General features: G+C 41.5%; 2 protein-coding genes across 3 annotated transcripts; both read right to left on the reverse strand.

Annotated features, from left to right (window-relative positions):
* Positions 1–3,669: 3,669 nt before the first annotated feature.
* Positions 3,670–12,436, reverse strand: LOC145419776 (uncharacterized). Its single transcript, XM_080288240.1, has 4 exons — positions 12,293–12,436; positions 12,039–12,126; positions 9,536–11,831; positions 3,670–4,590 (listed from the first exon to the last, which is right to left on the reverse strand). Exon 3 carries the CDS (start codon positions 11,734–11,736, stop codon positions 10,789–10,791), a length of 948 nt encoding a protein of 315 aa, XP_080144366.1. The 5' UTR covers positions 11,737–11,831; positions 12,039–12,126; positions 12,293–12,436; the 3' UTR covers positions 3,670–4,590; positions 9,536–10,788.
* A 146-nt stretch (positions 12,437–12,582) lies between these two features.
* LOC113020161 (long-chain fatty acid transport protein 2-like) lies at positions 12,583–17,918 on the reverse strand. Of its 2 annotated transcripts, XM_080288186.1 has the most exons (11): positions 17,499–17,913; positions 16,977–17,145; positions 16,465–16,674; positions 16,195–16,353; positions 15,857–15,981; positions 15,293–15,487; positions 14,386–14,476; positions 14,112–14,310; positions 13,776–13,873; positions 13,412–13,542; positions 12,583–13,321 (listed from the first exon to the last, which is right to left on the reverse strand). In XM_080288186.1, exons 2-11 carry the CDS (start codon positions 17,095–17,097, stop codon positions 13,148–13,150), a joined length of 1,503 nt encoding a protein of 500 aa, XP_080144312.1. In that variant the 5' UTR covers positions 17,098–17,145; positions 17,499–17,913; the 3' UTR covers positions 12,583–13,147. The 2 variants fall into 2 exon arrangements, with proteins under 2 accessions (XP_080144312.1, XP_026019687.2); XM_026163902.2 differs by having other exon boundaries at positions 16,977–17,918.
* Positions 17,919–21,588: the final 3,670 nt, after the last annotated feature.

Genomic DNA, 21,588 nt, shown 5'->3' on the forward strand with positions numbered 1-21,588 from the left:
CCATAATTATTTTCAGTAAGTATGAGTCTCTGTTATTTATATCCTCAGGGATATTCCCAAGGTACATGGTACTAAAGGAGAAGTCCAGTGTTACTTCTAGCACATCCATCACCATTTGTTTAGTCTCCTCCCAAAAGGTCTTCAGTTTAGGGCATGACCAGAAGACATGGAAGCAACCTGCAGCGACCTCCCCGCACTCCCTCCAGCATGAAGCGCCTGAACCACTTATTTTGGATTTCCACTTTGGTGTGATGAAGAATCTAATTAAATTCTTCCATCCAAAATCTCGCCATGTTAAAGAATTTGTGGTAGATAACACATTCTTCCACATCCGCAACCAATCTTCCTCTGAGATAGTTATACCTGCTTCTTTTTCCCATCGATGACTGACATATCTTGTTGAGGTCTTTTTCATAACTGTAAAACTTCTGTACATTTTGCCTATAGTACCTCTTATAATGTTCTCACCATAAGCATCCATAAATATTTGGATCACACCACTAGCATCTGCGTCAAGCATTCTAATTTCCTTCTGGAAGAAGCTCCGAACCTGTAGGTAACGATAAAAATCTTCCCTGCCGATCTCGTAAATCTGACACGTCCTCAAAATTTATCAGCTCCCCATGCTTCACTATCTGACAGATCGCAGTGATTCCATGCCTGGACCACTCCCTGAATTTATGGTCTAACAATGCTGGAAGGAAGCGTGGGAGATACGCTGGCCATCCCAGCAACCCTATTTCCCTATTAAGACCAAAAATTTTAATCACATCTGCCCATTTTTTCAGGGAAAAACTTACACATAAATTTTGCATCTGATATGCCTGTGGTAAACTCTCAAGAGACCCCAGAACAGACTGTATTGGGAAATCCATCAAAGAAAGCTCAATGTCCTTCCATTTTGCCTCAAACTTAGAGTTACACCAGCACACTAGAGGTCTGATCTGGGCAGCCAGATAGTAATCCTCAAAGCACAGTAGAGCCATGCCCCCCCCCCCCCCCCCCCCCCCCGCGCGCTCACCAGGCAGCTGCATTGTTGCATATTTCACTCTCGACCTTTTATTTCCCCATACAAATCTTGAGCAATGCATATCCCACTCCCTAAATTGTTATCTTTATTGCTCTAAATCTGCTGCCCAGATCGAGGAGGAGCAGACCCCACCTCTCCAGATCTTCATATATCTTCTTGTTCACCCGGTTATAATTAACTTCATATAACAATGCAAGGTCTTTTGTCAGCAGGATCCCCAAATACTCCATTTGAGATTGATGCCATCCGAATCTATATCTTGCTACCAATTGTCTTGAGGGGTTAAAGAAGAATGTCAAGCTTTGAGTTTTTTGAATGTTTAGTCTATAACCAGACAGTCTGCCATATTCTTCCAGTATTTCCATAAGCAGAGAAATTCCCTCTTCCGGGTTTCCTAGCGCTACCAGCACGTCGTCTGCATACAAGAAAATTTTATTTTCCACATTCCCCGTTGTAACCCCCTCCAATCGAGTCTCTTCCCTGATGCATTGAGCCAACGGTTCAATGAAAAGGTTAAAGAGCAGCGGGCTCAACGGGCAGCCCTGCCTACAGCCACGTTGTAGTGTTATCCGATTTGAGAGGCTTCCATTAACTTTGATCCTTGCTGTTGGAGACATATAAATCATTCTTATACATTGAATAAACCTGTCACATAGCCCAAATCTCTTCAACACATGAAACACAAATTCCCACCCGACCGTATACGGTCGGTGGCAACACAAATTCGGGTGGGAATTTGTGTTGGCAACACTTTGCTAGATCCGCCCCTGCACAGTTACCAGCTGTCAGCTACTTAGAAAAGGATCCTGGTGTTATTTGTCTCTCAGAAACAGTTCATAACTTCCCTTCAACTCATTCATGTCGCCTAAAAGGTAAACCTATTTCTCCATCACCTGTTCAGCTCTGATGATTCAGTAAGGACATCTCCTGGTTTCATCCTCATGTTTCCCTCTCACCAGATAACCAAACCGACATCATGACCAGCAGCTTTTACAGCTGTGGCTCCAGCAAACATCAGCTGATAGTAGAAATTAATATTAAATAAATTCTAACAACAGCTGATCAAGCTTAAACGTGCTGCTGTTGTTTAGCGCGACATCCGCTGGTTTCCTGTTTCTGGCGCAAAGTGGGCGATAAACAAACAAGAGAGACATCAGCTGATCATTGATCAGTTTCATGATTGAAGTAGCAATAGACGAGGCAGCTGTAAAGACAGAATAACTCCAGCTTTGTGTCTTTTTCCATCCTAGCTGAAGTACGGGACAAACTGCGTCTCTTCTCAGCTCAATACGAAACGCGTAATATTTTCTCTGAATGAGGGACCATTCCATTTTTTAAGGAGCTGTTGGCAACTCTACTAACTAACCTTATGAATAAAACAAAGTTCACTATCAGTAACATCATAGCAACCGAACAGCTGTATAGAAACTCCTCATGCTAGCTCACGCAGTATGAGGTATTGTAACTGACTGTAAAAAGTCAGCACAACGAAAATAAACTGCACCTAAACTTGTTTTATATCGGACCCAGATAGACTGCAGGTCATAACTTCACCTGACACTTGGACCGGCAGCCACCTCGTGTCTCTCCTCCTGCCTCACCTTCCCTCATCCACCTGTTGCCTCTGTGGAAGCTCTCCCATAGCCACCACCAAACAACTGAGTTATTTTTACACATCGGCCAGCATCTGGCCAATCCACCACCTCTCATTGTTCATGCCATTACAAAAAAAAATAATAATAATAAGTCATCAGCCCACCGTGCAAATGTCCGATGGCTAGTCCAGCTATGTTAACTTGTTAATCTTTCGCCGAAAAAATGTTTTCTGCGGTGCCGTCTTTCGTGCTTGGCTCTCCTACCTTTGCTAACATGATGCTCATAGTGCAGAATCCGGTGCTGCATTCACTTACCCTCGGATATCTGAGCTTCACTGTGAAACCATAATCATACATTTGATATTTCATTAAATTTTATTGTTTTAGCTTCGGGGTGGCACCTGGGGTGGCCAGTCTGGTTGGGGGGGTGGCCTGTGCACCCCCAGGCCACCCTGCTGGACACGCCACTGCCGGGGTGAGCTCTCTCTATCCCTAGGTTCTTCTCGCTGCCCAAGTCCACGCCGTCCCCCAACTCCTTTATCATCATGCTTTCCACATACCTTAGCATGGAGGTGCCTTCTATGTTCTCAGGGATGCCATATGTTATTACGGCGTGAGCGCCCCTCCAAATCCGTAACCTTCTCTTGGAGCTGCCTCTGGTTATCCAGCAGCTGAACAATGGCATCCCTCACTCCAATGTCCCATTTCTCCTTCCCTACCATGTTTCTTTCCATTTTTTCCAGACGTTTCCCCACCTCCTCGATCCTGCTTGTGGCGGCGGTAACCTCCATTTGTCTTACTCTCAAGTCGCGTTTCTAAGCTTCGGCCTGGGGCTCGTCCCTTCTTATTTTTATCTCCGCTCATTATTCTTGAGAGGAAAATCGCTTTTAATGGATTATATTCTTGAATTGCGGATTATTTTAGCTATCGATGCAGGAGCTCCTGTTTATGCTGCTACTCTCGCCACCATGACACCGGAAGTCCCCTCACTCCTCCTTCATCATTCTCAATAAACACAAACTCCAGGTAACTGTCATACCAGAATCAGAATCAAAATTGTGTTTATTGGCCAAGTATATGTGCAGACACATACAAGGAATTTGGTTCCGGTAGATGATGACTCTCAAGCACAGCAATTTAAATCACACACACACACACACACACGCACACACACACGTGTCTATATATACATTATACATGCATACACATTGTGAAATGCACTACACACAGGTGTACACACACACACACACACACACACACACACACAGGTCTTTATCACATTTATTTATAGTTTTCCCTGGTTTATGACTGAACACAGTCTGACAGCTGTCGGTCCCAGCTGATTTCCCTCTCCCTCCGCTCCTCTCCATCTCACTATAAAAAGGGAAGGAAACCACCATCAGTCCAAATCGCCATCAGCTGTTCTCACCAGCATCTCCAGCACCGCCCCGTTGAGCTCACTGCACCACTCCTCCCCTGCAGCCGCGCCCGGGACCACACCTCCGCCACACACATACATACACAAAGCTGTGTAAATCTAAACTTATATACATAAAATACAGAAATGAAATGAGGTGGAATGAATACTAGAACTGTTTAGAAGGGAGATGGCGAGGGGAAAGAAACTGTTCCTGTGTCGGGTGGTCCTGGTCTGCAGGCTTCTGTACCGTCTGCCAGAGGGCAGCAGATCAAAAAGTCTGTGTCCAGGGTGTGAGGGGTCTGTGATTATTTTCCCTGCCCGTTTCCTGGTTCTTCTCTAAGCTTTATTTTCATTTTTAAATTGGAAAACGAACAAAAACAAACAGACACACAAAGCAAAAAACAAACAAACAAACAGAAAACTCACAACTATGGGACAGAGCAAGTATCATCAAATAACCACAGCATGGCAGGCCATTGTGACCACAGAAGCACTCCCAGGTGCACACTCTTGTATCTATGCCTTTCAAGGATAACCTCAAACATCTGAAAACCAAACACAGAAAATACAGGCATAATAATAATAATAATAATAATAATAATAATAATAATAATAATAATAATAATAATAATAATAATAATAATATTGATAATTACAGAAATTTAAAACAAACACAAACAAACAAAAAACAAAGAATTTAAAAAAAAAAAAGTGAGCAAAACAGAAAACACATCATGTGAACCCCTCCCACCATCCCCCCACCCTTTTACCCCTGTATGGCTCTCAACCTCATCACATTCGTGTATCCAGACAGCCCATATTTACACCTATCTATAGAAACTCTCATGCACAGGAATCAACATCCCACAAGATAAAACTGCAGCATTCAGGAAATCGAGTCAGGAGGGCCTAACCGGGGATCAACTCAAGGCAGACCCAGGGGGATTTGCGTCATCTCTATGATCTGTTAGGTCCAAAGACGGTAGTACTGACAGGAAGGGGCCCCAAATTTTTTCGAAGGTTCCATATTTCCCTTTTACACTATGCAATATCTTCTCAGGTGTGCAGTAGGACGCTAGCTCATTAATCCAGTGTCTCAGTGTTGGAGCGTTTTCAGATTTCCAATGTAGCAAAATACATTTTTTCACTGCAGTACTCGCAAGTAAAATAAAATATTTCTTATGATAATTCACATTTATAGAACCTGTGTCACCTAGAATCCATAGTTTTGGGTCCAGTTCAATTTGGATCCCCATTACTCTTGAGATTATTTCAATGGCCCGTCTCCAGAACTCTTCTATCACTGGGCAATTCCACAGCATGTGCAGGAGATCACCATCTGTCACCTTACATCTCAAACATTTGGGGGAATAATTAGTATCAATTTTATGTAACCTATAAGGGGTGTAATATATCCTATGAAATATATTAAATTGCATTTGCCTGTGATTTGTAGAAATTAACATGGTCTGTGCCTGTTCCAATAAATGGTGCCATTCTACCTCTTCATAGACATAGCCCAGGTCTGTCTCCCATTTTCTTTTTATAGACGCTTTATTATGGTCAGGTAACTTTTCATTGATAATAGTATATATAGAAGATGCTATTCCTTTTATTGACTTCCATGGTTTGGTGCAAAGATGCGTTTCAAGAGGAGTTTCTTTAGGTATCTCGGGGAATAATCCTTTGGATTTCTCTTTGACCCAATCTCTTATTTGTAGGAATTTGAAGAAACTTTGTCCTGGGAGTTTGAATTTTTCCTTTAGTTGTTGAAAGTCAATAAATGTATCATTATTGTATAAGTCGGCAACAGTTCGAATATTTCTGTCCTTCCATCCCCGCAATATTGGGTCAGCAATATGATGAGAGAGATCAGGGTTGCCCCATAAGGGTGTCCTTCTAAGAAATGAGATATTTATTTTCAGAAGTGAGTGGGATTCCTGCCAGGCACAGAAGGTGTTTAATATTATCAAATTGTTTGTGAGCTTGGATAGACATTTTTTTGTACCTAAAAATGGAACATCTTTTAATGGTATGGGGTTCACCTCATGTTGTTCTATTGGAACCCATCGAACCTCACTCCTCTCTGCATGTAGCCAGATCCAAATTGATCGGTACTGGGAGGCAAGATAATAGTTCCTAAAGTTTGGTAAATTAAGTCCTCCCCTTGAATATGGGGCCTGTAGTGAGGAGAGTTTGACTCTTGGATTTTTCTTTTGCCATATGAAAGAAGTTATGAGTTTATTAAGCTCTTTGAAGAAACTTTTAGGAACATTTGTAGGGAGACATTGAAATAAGTAGATAAACTTAGGCAAAGTGTTCATTTTAATAACATTAATTCTCCCTATAAGAGATAATGGAAAATCCATCCATCTCTGAATATTAAGTTTGGTTTGCTCCAACAGTTTGATATAATTTAGTTTGAATATTTGATCCTCGGATTTACCAATTTGTATACCCAAATACGTAAATCCATTATTACACCACTGTAATGGGTCAGTAAGAGCTCTAATACGGCTATCTTGTATATTTAATAACATAATCTCACTTTTGGTATAGTTTAACTTGTATCCTGAGGCTGCACTGTATTCTTTAAGACACTTCATTAAAGAGGGAATTGATTTAAGAGGGTCCGTTATATACAGTAGGAGGTCATCTGCGTATAGAGAAAGTTTACGTTCACTTGTGCCAAATTTGATTCCAGATATTAGTACGGATGGCAACTGCTAGTGGTTCGATCGCAATCGCGAAGAGCAAGGGGGAGCTTGGACAACCTTGTCTGCAACCTCTAGTTTAAGAGAAAGTGCCTGAGAGCACATTATTTGTTATGATATTGGCTCTGGGGGCATTAAAAAGTGTCCTAACATAGCGGGTGAACTTTTCTCCAAAGCCCATGGCTTCCATTGCCTGAAATAGAAAGTTTGGCTCAATCCTGTCAAATGCTTTATTAGCGTCCATGGAGATTATTAGCAGTGGGTCTTGGTTTTTTTGAGCAGTGTTCAGTATATGGAGCAAACGTCGCACATTATCTGCTCCATGTCTGTTTTTAATGAAGCCTGTTTGGTCGGTATTTATTATCTTAGGCATAATGTCCTCCAATCTGAGTGCAATTATTTTAGATAATATTTTAAAATCTGCATTTAAGAGGCTGAGGGGTCTGTAAGAGTCACATCTCTGTTTGTCCTTGCCCGGTTTTGGCAGTAATGTGATTGTTGCAATTTCCAATGATTCTGGTAATTTATTTTTTTCTAAAGCTTCTTTAATCATATTTGTAAGTGGTGTCAATAATTTATTAGAAAAAGCCTAATAATCAACTGGGAATCCATCTGGTCCAGGGGTCTTATTATTTTGTAAACACTTGAGGGCTCGAAGAACCTCCATCTCAGATATATCTGCATCAAGCAGTTCTTTGTCCTCATTATGTAATTTAGGAAGGGTTATTCCATCTATAAATCTTTTTGCAGCAGTACTGTCGATCCCTTGCTCCTTATACAGATCTTCATAGAACCGTTTAAACTCGGCATTTATGAGTGCTGATTCATCAAGAAGTTTATCATCTTCCGTTAATATTGTCCGTATAAATTTATCAGATGTTTCTTTCTTAATTTGCCAGGCCAGTAGTTTACTTGTTTTGTTTCCAAATTCGTAGTAGTGATATCTAGTTCTGGCCATGGCTGCTTCTGCTCTGCTGGTGCATAAATTATCATATTGCAACCTTGTTTTTGTTAATATATTGAGGTATTCTTCCTTTTTGGTAGCAATATATTCCTGCTCCAAGTTTTTAATGTCAATCTCCAATTTAGTTATCTTCTCTCTAACCTTTTTAACCTTATTGGCACCGTATGACATAACCATACCTCTCATATAGGCTTTGAGAGCTTCCCAAATATTGGCATGTGAAGAGGAGTTTGAATTGGCATCTAGGAAAATTTCAATATTAGTGTTCATATATGAAATAAAATCAGAGTCTCCTAGCATATAATTTTTAAACCTCCACCTGTGGGTTGCACTTTGCGACATATTGGTAGCCCAGGAAAGTTTAATGGGATTATGGTCTGAAAAAGTAGTTGCTAAGTAGGAGCAATCTATCACTGTTGCCGTCATATTTTGTGGTACAAGAAACATATCAATTCTAGAGTGTGTATTATGTACTGGTGAAAAAAAGGAGAAGTCCCTCTGGCCTGGATGAAGGTTTCGCCTCACATCAATTATGCCTATATCCTTCATACCTTGGTTCAGTGCTGTTGCTGCCTTGGATAGTGAAGCTGTTTTGGGTGAGGACCGATCCAAAGAGGGATTTAGGACCAAATTAAAGTCTCCACCCACAATATACTGGCCCTCAATTGTAGCCACTTTCATTATTAAGTTGTTAAAGAATAAAGGGTCGTCGTAGTTGGGCCCATATATATTTATCAAAGTTATCTTATTTCTATTTATTTCACAAGCTACAAGTAAGAATCTGCCATTTTTGTCCTTTTCAACTGAATTTAGTTGAAAGTTCAGGTGTTTATTAATAAGCAGGGTGACTCCTCTTGCTTTGGAAGTATATGACGAGTAAAAAACATTGCCTACCCAATCTCTTCGTAATTCTAAATGTTCAGCGTCTGTGAGGTGACTCTCCTGGATAAAAGCGACATCTACACGCTGCCTCTTTAAGTATGTCAGCATTTTTTCCCTCTTAATAGGTGAATTAATCCCTCTAATATTCCAAGATATACAAGTTAGATGACCCTTAATTTAAGTTTTTTTTTTTAATATGAATGTCTTGGACAGGTACGTGTCATGGTATTCAACTCTGGGGATTTCTGAACACATTCCTGCTTTTCTGAGTTTCGATGTGGTGAAGCTCTGTCCATGGGTATAATAGTAAGATACAGCCTAGACCAGGGAGCTATCTGAACAGTTGCGTAAGTATGAGTAAAATTTTTGGTAAGAGACCATACATAACCCCAAAACGTTTAAATAAAAACCTGCCTCATAAAACCCCTATAACAAAACCACATTAGGTAGGTAATTCAGCTAAACAATAGTGGTGGCCCAGGCAGCTGTTAAGGTTGAAACTTTAGCCACTCTTGGTGAGATATTTACAGCAAAGTACTAAATTTTTACAGTCGGATACAGAACATAACTGTGTAAGGGACAAATAAACTGGTTGATCAAGATGTAATCACACTCATCCAGTAGGGGGTTGATATCATGATCATAAATGCACACAAAATCTGTACTTTTATGAATTCGTACACATTATTTTAACTGAGAAACGAGCAAATATTTATATTAGTTATCAAATACTGGATTACTATAAATCATATCTCCAATTCGTCTGAAAAGTGGAGGATGGAGAGTTTCTATGTCAATGCTTGATGTTATAGTCTTTTTTCCTTTCATTTCGCCCCCACCCCCAAAGTTAACAGTGGAGGGCTTCTCATCTGAGAGTACAAGAGCGAATTGCTTTGTTGAAATCAAATTAGATCACTTTAGTCTACTCACTCGGAAGATCTTTCAGATAACGTTGTGCTTCAGCAGGAGTGGGGAAAATTTTGATAGATCCCTGGTGCCTGATGCGAAGTTGCGCTGGGTACATCAGAGCATATTCAATCTCCTTCTCTCGCAGCCTCTGTTTCACGTCACGGAACTCGTCTCTTCTGCGTTGCAGGTCTACGCTGTAATCCGGGAAAAAAGATATTTTCTTATTCTCATACGTCATCTCTCCCCTACTTCTAGCCAGTCGGAGGACTTTCTCTTTGCCTCTGAAGTTCAGAAACTTAGCAATGAGGGGCCGTGGTCTGTCAGACTTCTTCCTGACGTGGTGTACTCTTTCAAGGGTAATGTGTGAGGTGAAGTTATCATTCCCCAGGATTTATGGTATAAATTTCTCCAAAAATCCCACAGCGTCGCAGCCTTCTGCTTGCTCAGGGATGTTCAGTATCCTCAGGTTGGACCTTCTACTGCAGTTCTCCAAGTCGTCAATTTTGTCTTTGAGTTGCATTGTCAATTTCTCCATTTTATCGACACGGTTGTGTGCATCTTTAATGTCGTCTTCGTTTGCGCTCACTCGCGCCTCCATCTCCTCAACCTGCTCGGAAAGCGCATTAAGAGAGGATTCAATTTTCGTCAGGGTTGCTTGTATATCGGCCGTTTTTTTGTCAATATGTTTCGTGAGGTCCTCTTTAGTTTCCTTGATAGCATTGAGTAATTTGCTAATTGGCAATTCCTCCTCCCCATCCACCATATTTCTTGTTGCCAATGTGTGCAGGTGTCCTGAAGTTTTAGCCGTTTTCTTTCGTTTTGAGTGTCGCAAATTATAACTTGCCATACAGAAGTTTCCTTAGTAACTTTGCCTCTTGCTATGGTCCGGAATTGTATGAGGGCAAGTCAGGATAAAGATAGATTCCTGGGCCTACCGCAGGGAGCTCACGAATACACGTCTACTCTCGTCCGCTGTCAGCCATCTCCCTCTGCCCCGTTTCCTGGTTCTTGAGAGGTACAGATCCTGGATGGAGGGCAGGGGGGCGCCGATGATTCTTTCTGCTGCCCGTACAGTCCGCTGCAGTCTGCTCTTGTCCTGTTTAGTGGCTGCACCATACCAGACTGTGATGGAGGAGCACAGGACAGACTCGGGTAGCTGGTGACACACTGAGCTAAGAGAGTTTTGAAGAGAGAAGTTCAGGCACGATGGTGTTAAAAGCCGAACTAAAGTCCACAAACAGGACCCTGGCATAAGTTCCCGGGGGGTCGAGGTGTTACAGGATGTAATGCAGCCCCATGTTCACTGCCGACCTGTTTGCCCAGTAGGCAAACTGCAGAGAGTCCAACTGGTGGCCTGTAATATCCTTCAGATGGACTAACACCAGTCGTTCGAAGGATTTCATGACCACAGACGTCAAGGCGACAGGTCTGTAGTCATTCAGTCTTGTGATGGTGGGTTTCTTGGGAACAGGGATGATGGTGGAGCGTTTGAAGCAGGAGGGAATTTCACACAGCTCCAGGGATCTGTTGAAGATGCGAGTAAAGATGGGAGCCAGCTGTTCACCACAGGTTATGAGGCAGGAGGGTGAGGTGTCTGGTCCGGGGGCTTTCCTGGGCTTCTGTTTCTGAAATAGTCGGCTCACATCCTCAGTGTGTATTCTGAGTTTCAGGGAGAAGGAAAGGGGGATGAGAGGTGTGATGGAGGTCGTTGAGTCTGGATTGGAGAGGGTTGTGGTGGTCGTTGAGTCTGGAATGGGGAGGGTGAAGGGGGGAGAGGTGGAAGGTGTGTTGGTGGTCAATGTCTGAAGCAATGTCTCTGGGGAGGGGAGGGTGAGGCGTGGGAGTCTGTCCATCTTAAACCTGCAGTAGAAAGTGTTTAACTCGTTGGCCAGGTCTTTGTTTACTTCAACAGTGGGTGGGGGGTGTCTGTAACTGGTGATTTCCTGCAGGCCCCTCCACACTGACAAAGGGTTGTTGGCTGAGAGCCGTTCTTCCAGCTTCTGGGAGTAGCTCTGGGTCAGTGTGATCCTGGCTTGCTTGTACAGGGCCCTGTCACCACTTCTGTAGGCGTCCTCCTTGGCCTTACGAAGATGTTGGAGTTTAGGAGTGAACCACGGTTTATTGTTGTTGTATGTGCAAAAGGTCTTAGTTGGCACACACATGTCTTCACAAAAACTGATGTATGTCATATGTTCTAATGTTAGCCGATTTGGCTTTTGCATTTCTTGATGAAGTGGACCGACTTAAATATTTGTCCATAGCTCAACCCTTGATGACGCACATGTATTTACATGCCACTAGTTTGAGAGCCACTGACCTAAAGGACACATCCAGATGTCAAAGGATTAAGAAGATTGTAATAAAACACAAGTTGAAGAGTTGTGAATGATACATATCTATATATCTTCTCTTCATTTCAATTCTTATTACGAGTTAAAGAGGACAGATGTTCTGATTTTACTCGTATACGTCACATAATGACTCAGTGCAAAGTTTTTGTTATTGTTAGAGTGAGTTAAGTTACCTTTAAATCCCAAATGGACCTGAGAAAGGTGATGATGGTGACATTCTAAAGACACTTCTGGAACGTGGTCGGAATGCCTGTCAAAAAACTGCACAAACGCTAATGTCAAGGAAGAACACTGATCAGGTAATTTATACTGGTATTTATTTAAACTACTTAGCACCGTTACAATAAGCTAACATTGTCTTTACTCCAGTTTTTGCTGCCGCTGCTAATAAGGAATGAGGGATTTCTGTGTATGTTGATTTACTCACTTATGTGGTTGTAAATCCAGCGTGGCAGAGCAGAGAATGAGGCCTCTTTGTCTCCTGCCTTCTCATTGGCTGACCTCCACTCCCGGTCCCTCCGCCCCCAATCCCCTATAACCCCGACCACCCTTCAGTTACAAGTTTTGCAACACATTCCTCGCAAACAGTGTTGCAAAAGTATCAGTCTATCAGTCAACACATTTGTGAATATTTTTTTCTGTAACTACATTTAAAACACATGTGCAGTGTGTAGAGAAGAATATGTACAGGTGGAAATTTCAAAGTACACGTTCACATTTTTTCTACAAATTGTTCCTTTTTATTCTACAACTTCTCATATTTTGCAACAATACTTTCATACATTCCCAGCTTCTGTAACCAGTGGGTGCAGTGTGGTCGGCACCAGCTCTGCTGCCCTCTGAAGGTTTCTCCAGCAGCTCAAAAGCACTTACCCTCCACCTGCAGAAGAGTGAACTGTATGTCTTCCTCTGCCGTAACAAACACAGCCCCCCCTCCTACGCCACTGGAAACTTCCACTGCTCCTAAACTCCTCTGACGAGCCCAAAACCAGCACAAAGTGTACCTCACATCCACACAATAATTCACCTATTGATTGATAAGCAGTTTACTTCAGCACACAGTCAACCAACACAGTCACCAAATAACAGTGTCGGCAATATGGGATTTACTCATATAAAAATCATTAAAAACAAGAAAGTATTTCAGACTAAACAGTTGAAATATAAAAAAATGAAATGCATGCCATTATATGTTTGTATATCCACAATGTAAATGTTGTTTGTCATAAATCAACACTAATGTTTTTGAGACTGACAATAAAAAAATCAGCGCTGAACTCGTTTAAAGCCTGAGTCTTCCTTCTGCAATGCAGTTGAATAACTCCTGAGTCATGGGTATGTAGCCCTTATTGTCTTCCAGGTAAAACAGAGGATCCTTGATGAGAGCAGGGTTAAAACCTTCCTCTGCCAGCTTTACCTTCATCTGCTTAAAGGTGCTCGTCACTACCAATGCATCCTGCCAGAGAAAAATGAAATGGTTACGGGATTATTGCTAAGATGTATGCAGATATATCTTAATGTGATTAATTCTTTGAACTTTATTTACCTGTATGCGAACGAAGCGTGGTCTTGCGTAGCTGGGCAAGTAGTTTTTGACATGCTGATATAAAGCTTTGCCATCAAAGTCCATATTTTCTTTCAGTTTCAGCGCTGCCATTCCAATTCTTCCCTCGTGTCCTATTCAGTGAAGGTCAAAGTAAAAAGAAGAAAAAATACCCTCAGAATCCAGACATTAATCCAAACATTCAGAGTTTTTCCTCAGTATGTCAGAAATATGCGATTAATCTCAGAATTCCAAGAAAAAACTTCTGAATTCTGAGTTTTTTTCTTAGAATTCTGGAAAAAAAAAGATGTTTGTAATATTTATGAGACATACATCACAATAATCTTGCTTTTAGTGTCATTATTACCTGGCACCTTCACACCATAGACATTAGCCTCTTCAACAAAGTCAACTGCGAGCAGGTGGTCAGCCACCTCCGTGGTTGCCACATTTTCTCCTTTCCACCTGTAACAGATATAATACCACAATGTCTGTAATTCTGAAATGATATATCTCAAAATGAGGGTTTTACTGCTTTACTTATTTTTTTAAATCTAGCTTCACAGACAGTGTTACATCTATGTCAGTTTTTTATTGCAGAATAAAGTGTTTCATGTCTACTTTAAGGCAAAAACACTCTCTGGTACTCCTTGTCCTGACCTTTCACCCAGATTGTCAAATTCATTTATTATGTTTCACAGACCTGAAAGTGTCTCCAATGCGGTCTTGAAAGAAGAGAAATCCCTCGTCGTCAATCTTTAGAAGGTCGCCACTGTTAAAGTACATGTCGCCCTTCTCGAACACATCTCTTAGCTTCTTCTTGTCTGTCTGCTGCTTGTCCTTGGCATAGCCACTGAAGGGTGTTCTTTTTCCAATCTTTGCCACAAGCAGACCAGTTTCTCCTGCGAGTAAAAGTAACAGTATACGTTTAAATAGTAGTTTAAAAGTCAAGACGGCACTTTAGGAAACAGGCTCACCTCTTGGGACTTCAATACAAAATCCTCTGGAGTCTCTGACTGGCTCCTCTTTTTCTGTGTCAAACCTTATGAGGGCATATTTGCATGCCATCTGAAACAGTTTACAGATACATTGAAGAGAAAAAGGAGTTAGTCATATAATTTGCATATACTATATAGGCTATATACACCAGCAAACATTTGAAAAAAACAAAAACAAGAAAAGTCATGTGAAAAAGAAATTTCACCCACTCTTCACTTCAAAGATTTTATGCATCAAGACAAAATAAAATATATTAATCTGGTTTGGAATAGGTTTTACAATCAAGTAAATACAACATCAGACGAGTAACAACACACAAGATGTTACATTGTCATTATCTTTTTAACAAAGATTCAGCCAAAATGCGGAAGCAGTGTGTGGAAAAAGGAAGCAGACATTTCTGCAGTTTGCTGGTCTGGAGCACTTAAGTGTTGTGTTAACAGGATGCCATTAGGAAAGACATCAGCAGTGATCTTATAGAAGCAATTTTGGTTGCACATCAGTCTGGGAAGGGTTACAAGGCAACTTCCCAAAAATCGGAAATCCATCATTCTGCAGTAAGAAGATTATTCACAAGTGGCAAAAGATCAAAACAGTTTTCAGTCTTCCCAGGAGTAGACGTTTAAGTAAAATCACCTCAAGCTCAGACTTAATGTTTAGAGCAACTACAGAAAAAAAAAAGTTGGAATGGCCAAGTCAAAATCCAGACCTGAACTTCACTGAAATGATGTGATTGGACCCTAATAGATCAATGCATAAATGAATGCTCCCAAACCTCAACAGCCTAGAATGACGTTGTAAAAAAGAGTGGACTAATTATCTTTAGAATTGAAAGAGGGTGTGCTTTCTTTTTCACATGGTTATATCTCCCAATCTACATCTTACTTTGTAGAGAAAATGTTCTCTGCCCATAGCTCCAATTTTCCCACCATAGTTGATAAAGCCAACATTCCCTTCAGTTGCTCCGTAGCATTCACGGATACAAATGTTCCCAAATCGCTCCAGGAACTCAACCCAGGTGTCTTCCCTTATTCCGTTCCCTACGGCCAGTCGGACCTTATGATCCTTGTCATTGTCTCTCTAAAAGAAGGCCAAAGGAGAGGTGAGAACATAAACAATGACCATAAGAAACAATGCTCCTGACTGAAGCAGGTTGGTAGAAATCATTAAAACAGTTTGAGCTTCTAATGCATATCCCAATATCGTCATTACTAAATTATGACCTTAAACTCGTCAAAGGAGCTTGCAAAGAAAAGCGTCTGGACTTCTTTAAGTTGCTTGAAGACGTTTCACCTCTCATCCGAGAAGCTTCTTCAGTTCTTCTCGGATGAGAGGTGAAACGTCTTCAAGTAACTTAAAGAAGTCCAGACGCTTTTCTTTGCAAGCTCCTTTGACTACGATGACCTGGATGACTGAGAACCTTCACAGACACCTTAAACTTGTGTTTACCTTCGGTGTGTTGCAGAGGTAGCGCATGACCTCGCCTATGTACTGGATGACAGTCACATTGTACTTTCTACAGTCATTCCAAAAGTTGGAGGCAGAGAACTTGCTTCTCAAAACAACAGTGGTGCCTAAAAATGGAAAGATACAGAGTTCAGCAAATATGCCGCTTCATGCTAAGAGTTCAGTGTTGTAAACTCTGCAAGGCGAACTTTAGGACTTCAAAGTACAAACAATGGAAGCGGGTGTAGTTTGAGGTCATGTATATGTTGGTTTAACCTGCAATAAATTCAGGTGAAATCTTGATTTGTGGTTTTATTTTTTGGTAATATTTTATGTGTTACCTTTTTCTATAGCTCCACAAAGTCCCATAAGAAAGCCAGCAGTGTGGTACAGAGGCAGATATATGTAGACAATATCGTCTGAGCGCACACCAGCAAAGGTCAGGGCAAAAGCTGGCATCCATACCCTCTCATGGTTAATCACAGCTGCTTTTGGAAGCCCTATAAGAGCAGATGTAGTACAGTTTTATTGTCATCCTTTTACTCAACCTCTGCATGATAATTGTATGAACATAGATTAGAAGTCAAGGCCAGATAAGCCCTCGAGGTTACCTGTGGTTCCTGATGTGTAGATATACACCGCAGGACTCTTGATGTTAATGCTGGCCCTGAGCTGACGGGACAGGGGCTCGTCTGACTCCATCTGAATTTTGTCAGAGAGGCTTTCGATGCCGTCCACATGACAGTGCTCACGGAGGATAAACACAAGGATACCCTGCTGCTTCAAAGTGGGCAGCACCTCCTCTATTGCTCCTTGAAGGTCTGAGAGCGAGGGAGGTAAAAAGAAAAGAGGTGCTGATCAGTCATTACAGGGTTACATAAATGTGTGTTTAATAAACAGTCGATCTATTTGATGGTGAAATTAATAAGATATACCCATGCAACTTTAGTGCAGTCCAAACCTCCCAGATTTAAAAAAAATAGTCAGAGATACAAAAAGATCTTTTTAAATGAATTAGACAATATGATCACGTGATATTAAAAAACGAAAGATATGCGCACGTTTAAAGTTAATTTCATTAAAACAAACCCCAACAGCTTACTGCAGTATTTACGCAGCTTACCAGCGCCAGCGATCAGGACTTTGGCTTCACAGCAGGAGAAACAGTGCAGCAGGGATTTGGATCTTATGTTGACGTTGAGGAAGGACGCTGTGCATCCCAGCTTGGACAGTGCGAGCCACATCCATACAAACCACGGCTCGTTGCCCAAGAAGAGGGCTACCGTGTCCCCCTGCTTGAGGTGGGCATGCGTTAACAGAGCCCTGGCCACTTTGTTGCTTTCTCTGTCGGCTTGGCTGTACGTGTAGGAGCTTTCCTCGTAAACTATGAACTTCTTATGCGGATGCTCCGCCACTTTGTCTAGAAAACGATCTAAAATACTGTAAAACTTTTTCTTGATTCTACTCATGCGTATACCGACATAAATGGAAATAAATGTGTATGTTAAATCTTTCAAAAAATAAGGATTCCGGAAGTAAATCAGTAAGGGCAAGACTGCCAACGCGGTGCACAAAATATATGCAAGCATTTTTGTTTTTTAAAAAAGACGAATATGTCAGACCTGCTGCTGGATTCATACATCACCTTTCAACGGACTCCAGCCCTTGGATCATTTCCGTTTACGCCTCCTGAACTTTGAACGAGTTTGAGAGTTCGAGGGGTTAAAATGGGACGACACCCCCCTTTGCCTGCTGTGATTTGTGAGTCTCTTTCTTAACGTTTTTCCTTTTTCTTTCTTTTTTTCTTCTTCTTTTTTTGGCTGGGGAGGAATCACATGAACTCGATGTAGCAGTAGTAAAGTATTTAAAAAAAACTGAGGAATAGAATTTTTAAATACATATTTTTCTTAATTTTATAGATAGATAGATAGATAGATATCAACTGACCTCGGCACACCTGCACCAGGGTAAACCTCCGCCTACCGTAGTCCTGCTTTACATGTGAAAATAGAGCAACAGGACAGCTGAGTCTTTGACTTTATTTATTTTCTGCTGTGTTTCACTTGCATCTATTTGAAAGACTGAGTGTAAACACAAAAAATATTTTATTTTATGTGCTGGAATGTGCAGAAAATAGGTTTAAATGTTAAACTAATTTATTCAAGTCAGAGAATGTTGCATATAATTAAATTTTTGCTTGATGCATAAAGTTAAAAGATTAAAACTAATAAAACAAGTTAAAAAAAAGAGACTTTTCCATTTGATTACATTTTGTATGAGGGATTATGTAGAAAAAGTAGAATTGGGCTGAAAGATCTATCGCTTTATCACCTCTTCAGGTTGTAAATCGTGTTTTTAAAAAGTAACTAAGTAATTAATTACTTTTGAAAATAAGTAATCAGTAAAGTAATGGGATTACTTTTTTGGGGAAGTAATCAGTAATTAGTTACTGATTACTTTTTTCAAGTAACTTGACCAACACTGGTAGCAAGCGAGCTAAGCACAGGGATGCATGTACCGTTTGCACAGTGTGGTGAACGAGGGAAAAAAGGTGGTCAAAGTATTAGAGCAATCCATCTTTAAAACATCTAAATGGGGCAAATTATAATTTTCTTTCAATTTTAAAATAAAAAAGATGCTGTTGATGTCATCCAGGGAAGGACGGACGTTGTTTTGCTGTGCTGTATTTTAATGTGAAGTGTACATATTTATTTTTTATATTGCATGCATTGGTTATATTTTTGTGCAGTGTTTTATTTAGTTTGCATGTTTTAGTTGCCGGCAAATTGTCCTGGAGAGACTCCGCCTTTTCCCCCGTTTTTACTAATTGGACACACCTGAGAGAAAAGAAAAGGTAATTTACAGAGTGCTCAAGGACACATAAGAGGTTTGGAGCCGGTGTTCAACGCAAATGGAACACGGAGAATGCGAGACAGACAGAGGAAAGACACAGACGATCAGAGGGGAGAGCGAGAGACGATCAGAGAGTAGAGATGATCAGATGGAGCAGACGACCAGCGACTGGGAAGAGAGATTACCAGCGACTGGAAAGGGGAAACGATCAGAGGAAAAAAGGCAGATGACCAGCGACTAGGGACGCGTAGCGGCAGTCTGGTGGCTATAACGACAAGAGCCAGCTCGTGCACTGCGGGAGAACAGAAGCAGTGAGACCGCGGTGCCGATTGCAGTTTGAGGAAGCGGCGGGCGGAGTTGAGAGCTCTGCCCACCCGGGTAAGTCTTTGACTTATCCTTTTTATAAAGTAAACTGCCAAAGGAATGGTGACTGCCGCCCCCTCCCTTTCTTCAGTGCACCAGGACGTGGAATGCGGGGAGGAAGGCGAGGACTCCGCTGGGTTTCCCTCTTTTAATACTACGCTGGACCTCTTAGTTTTCTGTGACTTTTAGGCCGTGGTGGATTCCACTGGACTTTTAATGTTGTGTGTTATTGATTTTTATTGTGTCTTCCCTTGGCCAAGGTTGTTTTAATTCATTTTATATTTTTAACTATTTAAATATAATAAATTATATTTTTAATTCTACAGTTTTTGTATCGTGTGCTTTTCCCTCGGCGGCTCCACTGCTCTGCCCGCTTTGAGGAAGGTTTCCTTCCTTTTAAAAAACACAAACCATCTTGGAAGCATAATCAGCCTTTCCGCTCCGTTACATTATCATTTCAAATAATAATTTTATAGGATGATATCAAGCATTTTAAGTAGAGATAGTGTTCTTCACAAACTAGCTGGTGTTATCTGTTAATAAGCCAATAAAATGCATTATCAAAATAACCCTATGACTTTCAAACTGGGGCAGCACGGTGGCACGGTGGTTAGCACTGTTGCCGCACAGCAAGAAGGTCCTGAGTTCAATTCCACCATCAGGCCGGGGTCTTTCTGTGTGGAGTTTGCATGTTCTCCCCGTGTTTGCGTGGGTTCTCTCCGGGTACTCCGGCTTCCTCCCACCGTCCAAAGACATGCAGCTTGTGGGGATAGGTTAATTGATTAATCCAAATTGTCACTAGGTGTGAATGTGAGTGTGAATGGTTGTCTGTCCCTGTGTGTTGGCCCTGCGACAGACTGGCGACCTGTCCAGGGTGTACCCTGCCTTTCGCCCTATGACAGCTGGGATAGGCTCCAGCGCCCCCCCCCCCCCGCGACCCTGAAAAGGATAAGCGGAAGCGGATGGATGGATGGACTTTCAAACTGTTAGAATTCACTTTTTACTTAACATGTTTTATTTCATAGTAGTGGAGAAGTCCAGTGATATCTGATCAGGTCACAGTCTTACAAATTGCTCTCCGATGCATCCATCGGAGTATGAGTGTGTGTGAATGCTACTTAGAAAGCGCTTAGAACAATGTGCTTGTGTGAATGGGTGTGAATGCACAAGTTGTGTAAAGCGCTTTGAGTGCTCAGAAGAGTAGAAAAGCGACCAGTCCAGTCCATCTGCCCACCCCTATCTACCATTAGGCTGTGGTTGTGATTCCCAGTCAGATCGTACAGTCCACTATGATGGTAGATTTGCTCCATCTGTGCCTTTGTATTTCTTCAGTATTCTCACTGTTTTTCACTACAGCACACAGACACACACCATGTTCACTCACCTGAAGGGTTTACCAGTTCAGCCTCATGGCTCTTCCAGGTCCCAGCCGGTATTGTGCCTAAACACCTCAGCCTTACAATTATCTGCAGAACTCGGTACCAACTGAAAGTTCAATGGCCTGGTCATTCTTCACCTAGTCTGCACACCAGCATATTCCCTCTCCGGATGTAAGATGAGTCCATCTCCGTGAACAAACTAACACTGTTTCCTTTTCCAAGATTCTCAGTTCCTCTCAGCACTTTCTAAATAAACACTTGCATCTCACACACTGTTGCCTGAGTGTGCTTTCTGGGTTTAGAAAACGAGTAAACATGATATTGTCAGGGAACTCCCGAGTTCCTGAAAACATTGGTTCTATTCTAATGGTGCTCCACCAAATGCAAACTTCCACCCATGATTCAAATGGAATACCAAGTTGATGCATAAACAATAGGGATTTTTGAAACCTGGGCCAGGTATAGAACGTGTAAAGTGTAAACATCGGAAAACATGCTTATGTGCACTGTTATTTAACAATATCTGTTAATTACTGGTCAATCTAATGGCTTTACAGGGAATGCTACTGTCGTAACTCAAAGAAAGGTGTCAGGAAGGCTCCTTGTCTGAACCATGTTACTTTTAGTGTGTGTGGCAGATGTTGGATAACACCTTTGTCAGTATGAAGCCTGTAAAACTCTCGATGACTCTGGCTCGGATCAAAGTAATCAGATTGTCAGATTATAAATGTGACCTTGAGCTTCAGCACAGTGTCCATGAGAACCCATTAGGTGATTAATGTGAGCAAGTTTGGTTAAATTCTGACCACTAGTTGTGATATTTGTGATTCTTGTGAACTACAAATGGACAGACAGTTAGATGCCTCACCACAGCTCGTTTTGCTGGATGAGCTGAAAGTGTAACACCCCTTTCAACACTTTCAAGCTCGGGACTATCTGATCTCCATGAGTTGCACTCCAGTGCTTCCAAAAGTAACATGAACAGTGGAATAATTATGGTCTTGTTTTTCTGCAATTTTCACACTTGGCAAAGACAGGTAGGTCAAGTGGGTTTTGTCCAGTGGCTGCCAAATAATGAGCTGAAAACATTAACAGAGGATTTACATCAAAGATTCCTGTGCGGATCTCCAGCCACCTTCC

This window comes from Astatotilapia calliptera, chromosome 1, assembly GCF_964374335.1.
Source record: "Astatotilapia calliptera chromosome 1, fAstCal68.1, whole genome shotgun sequence".
In the NCBI taxonomy this organism is placed as follows: domain Eukaryota; kingdom Metazoa; phylum Chordata; class Actinopteri; order Cichliformes; family Cichlidae; genus Astatotilapia; species Astatotilapia calliptera.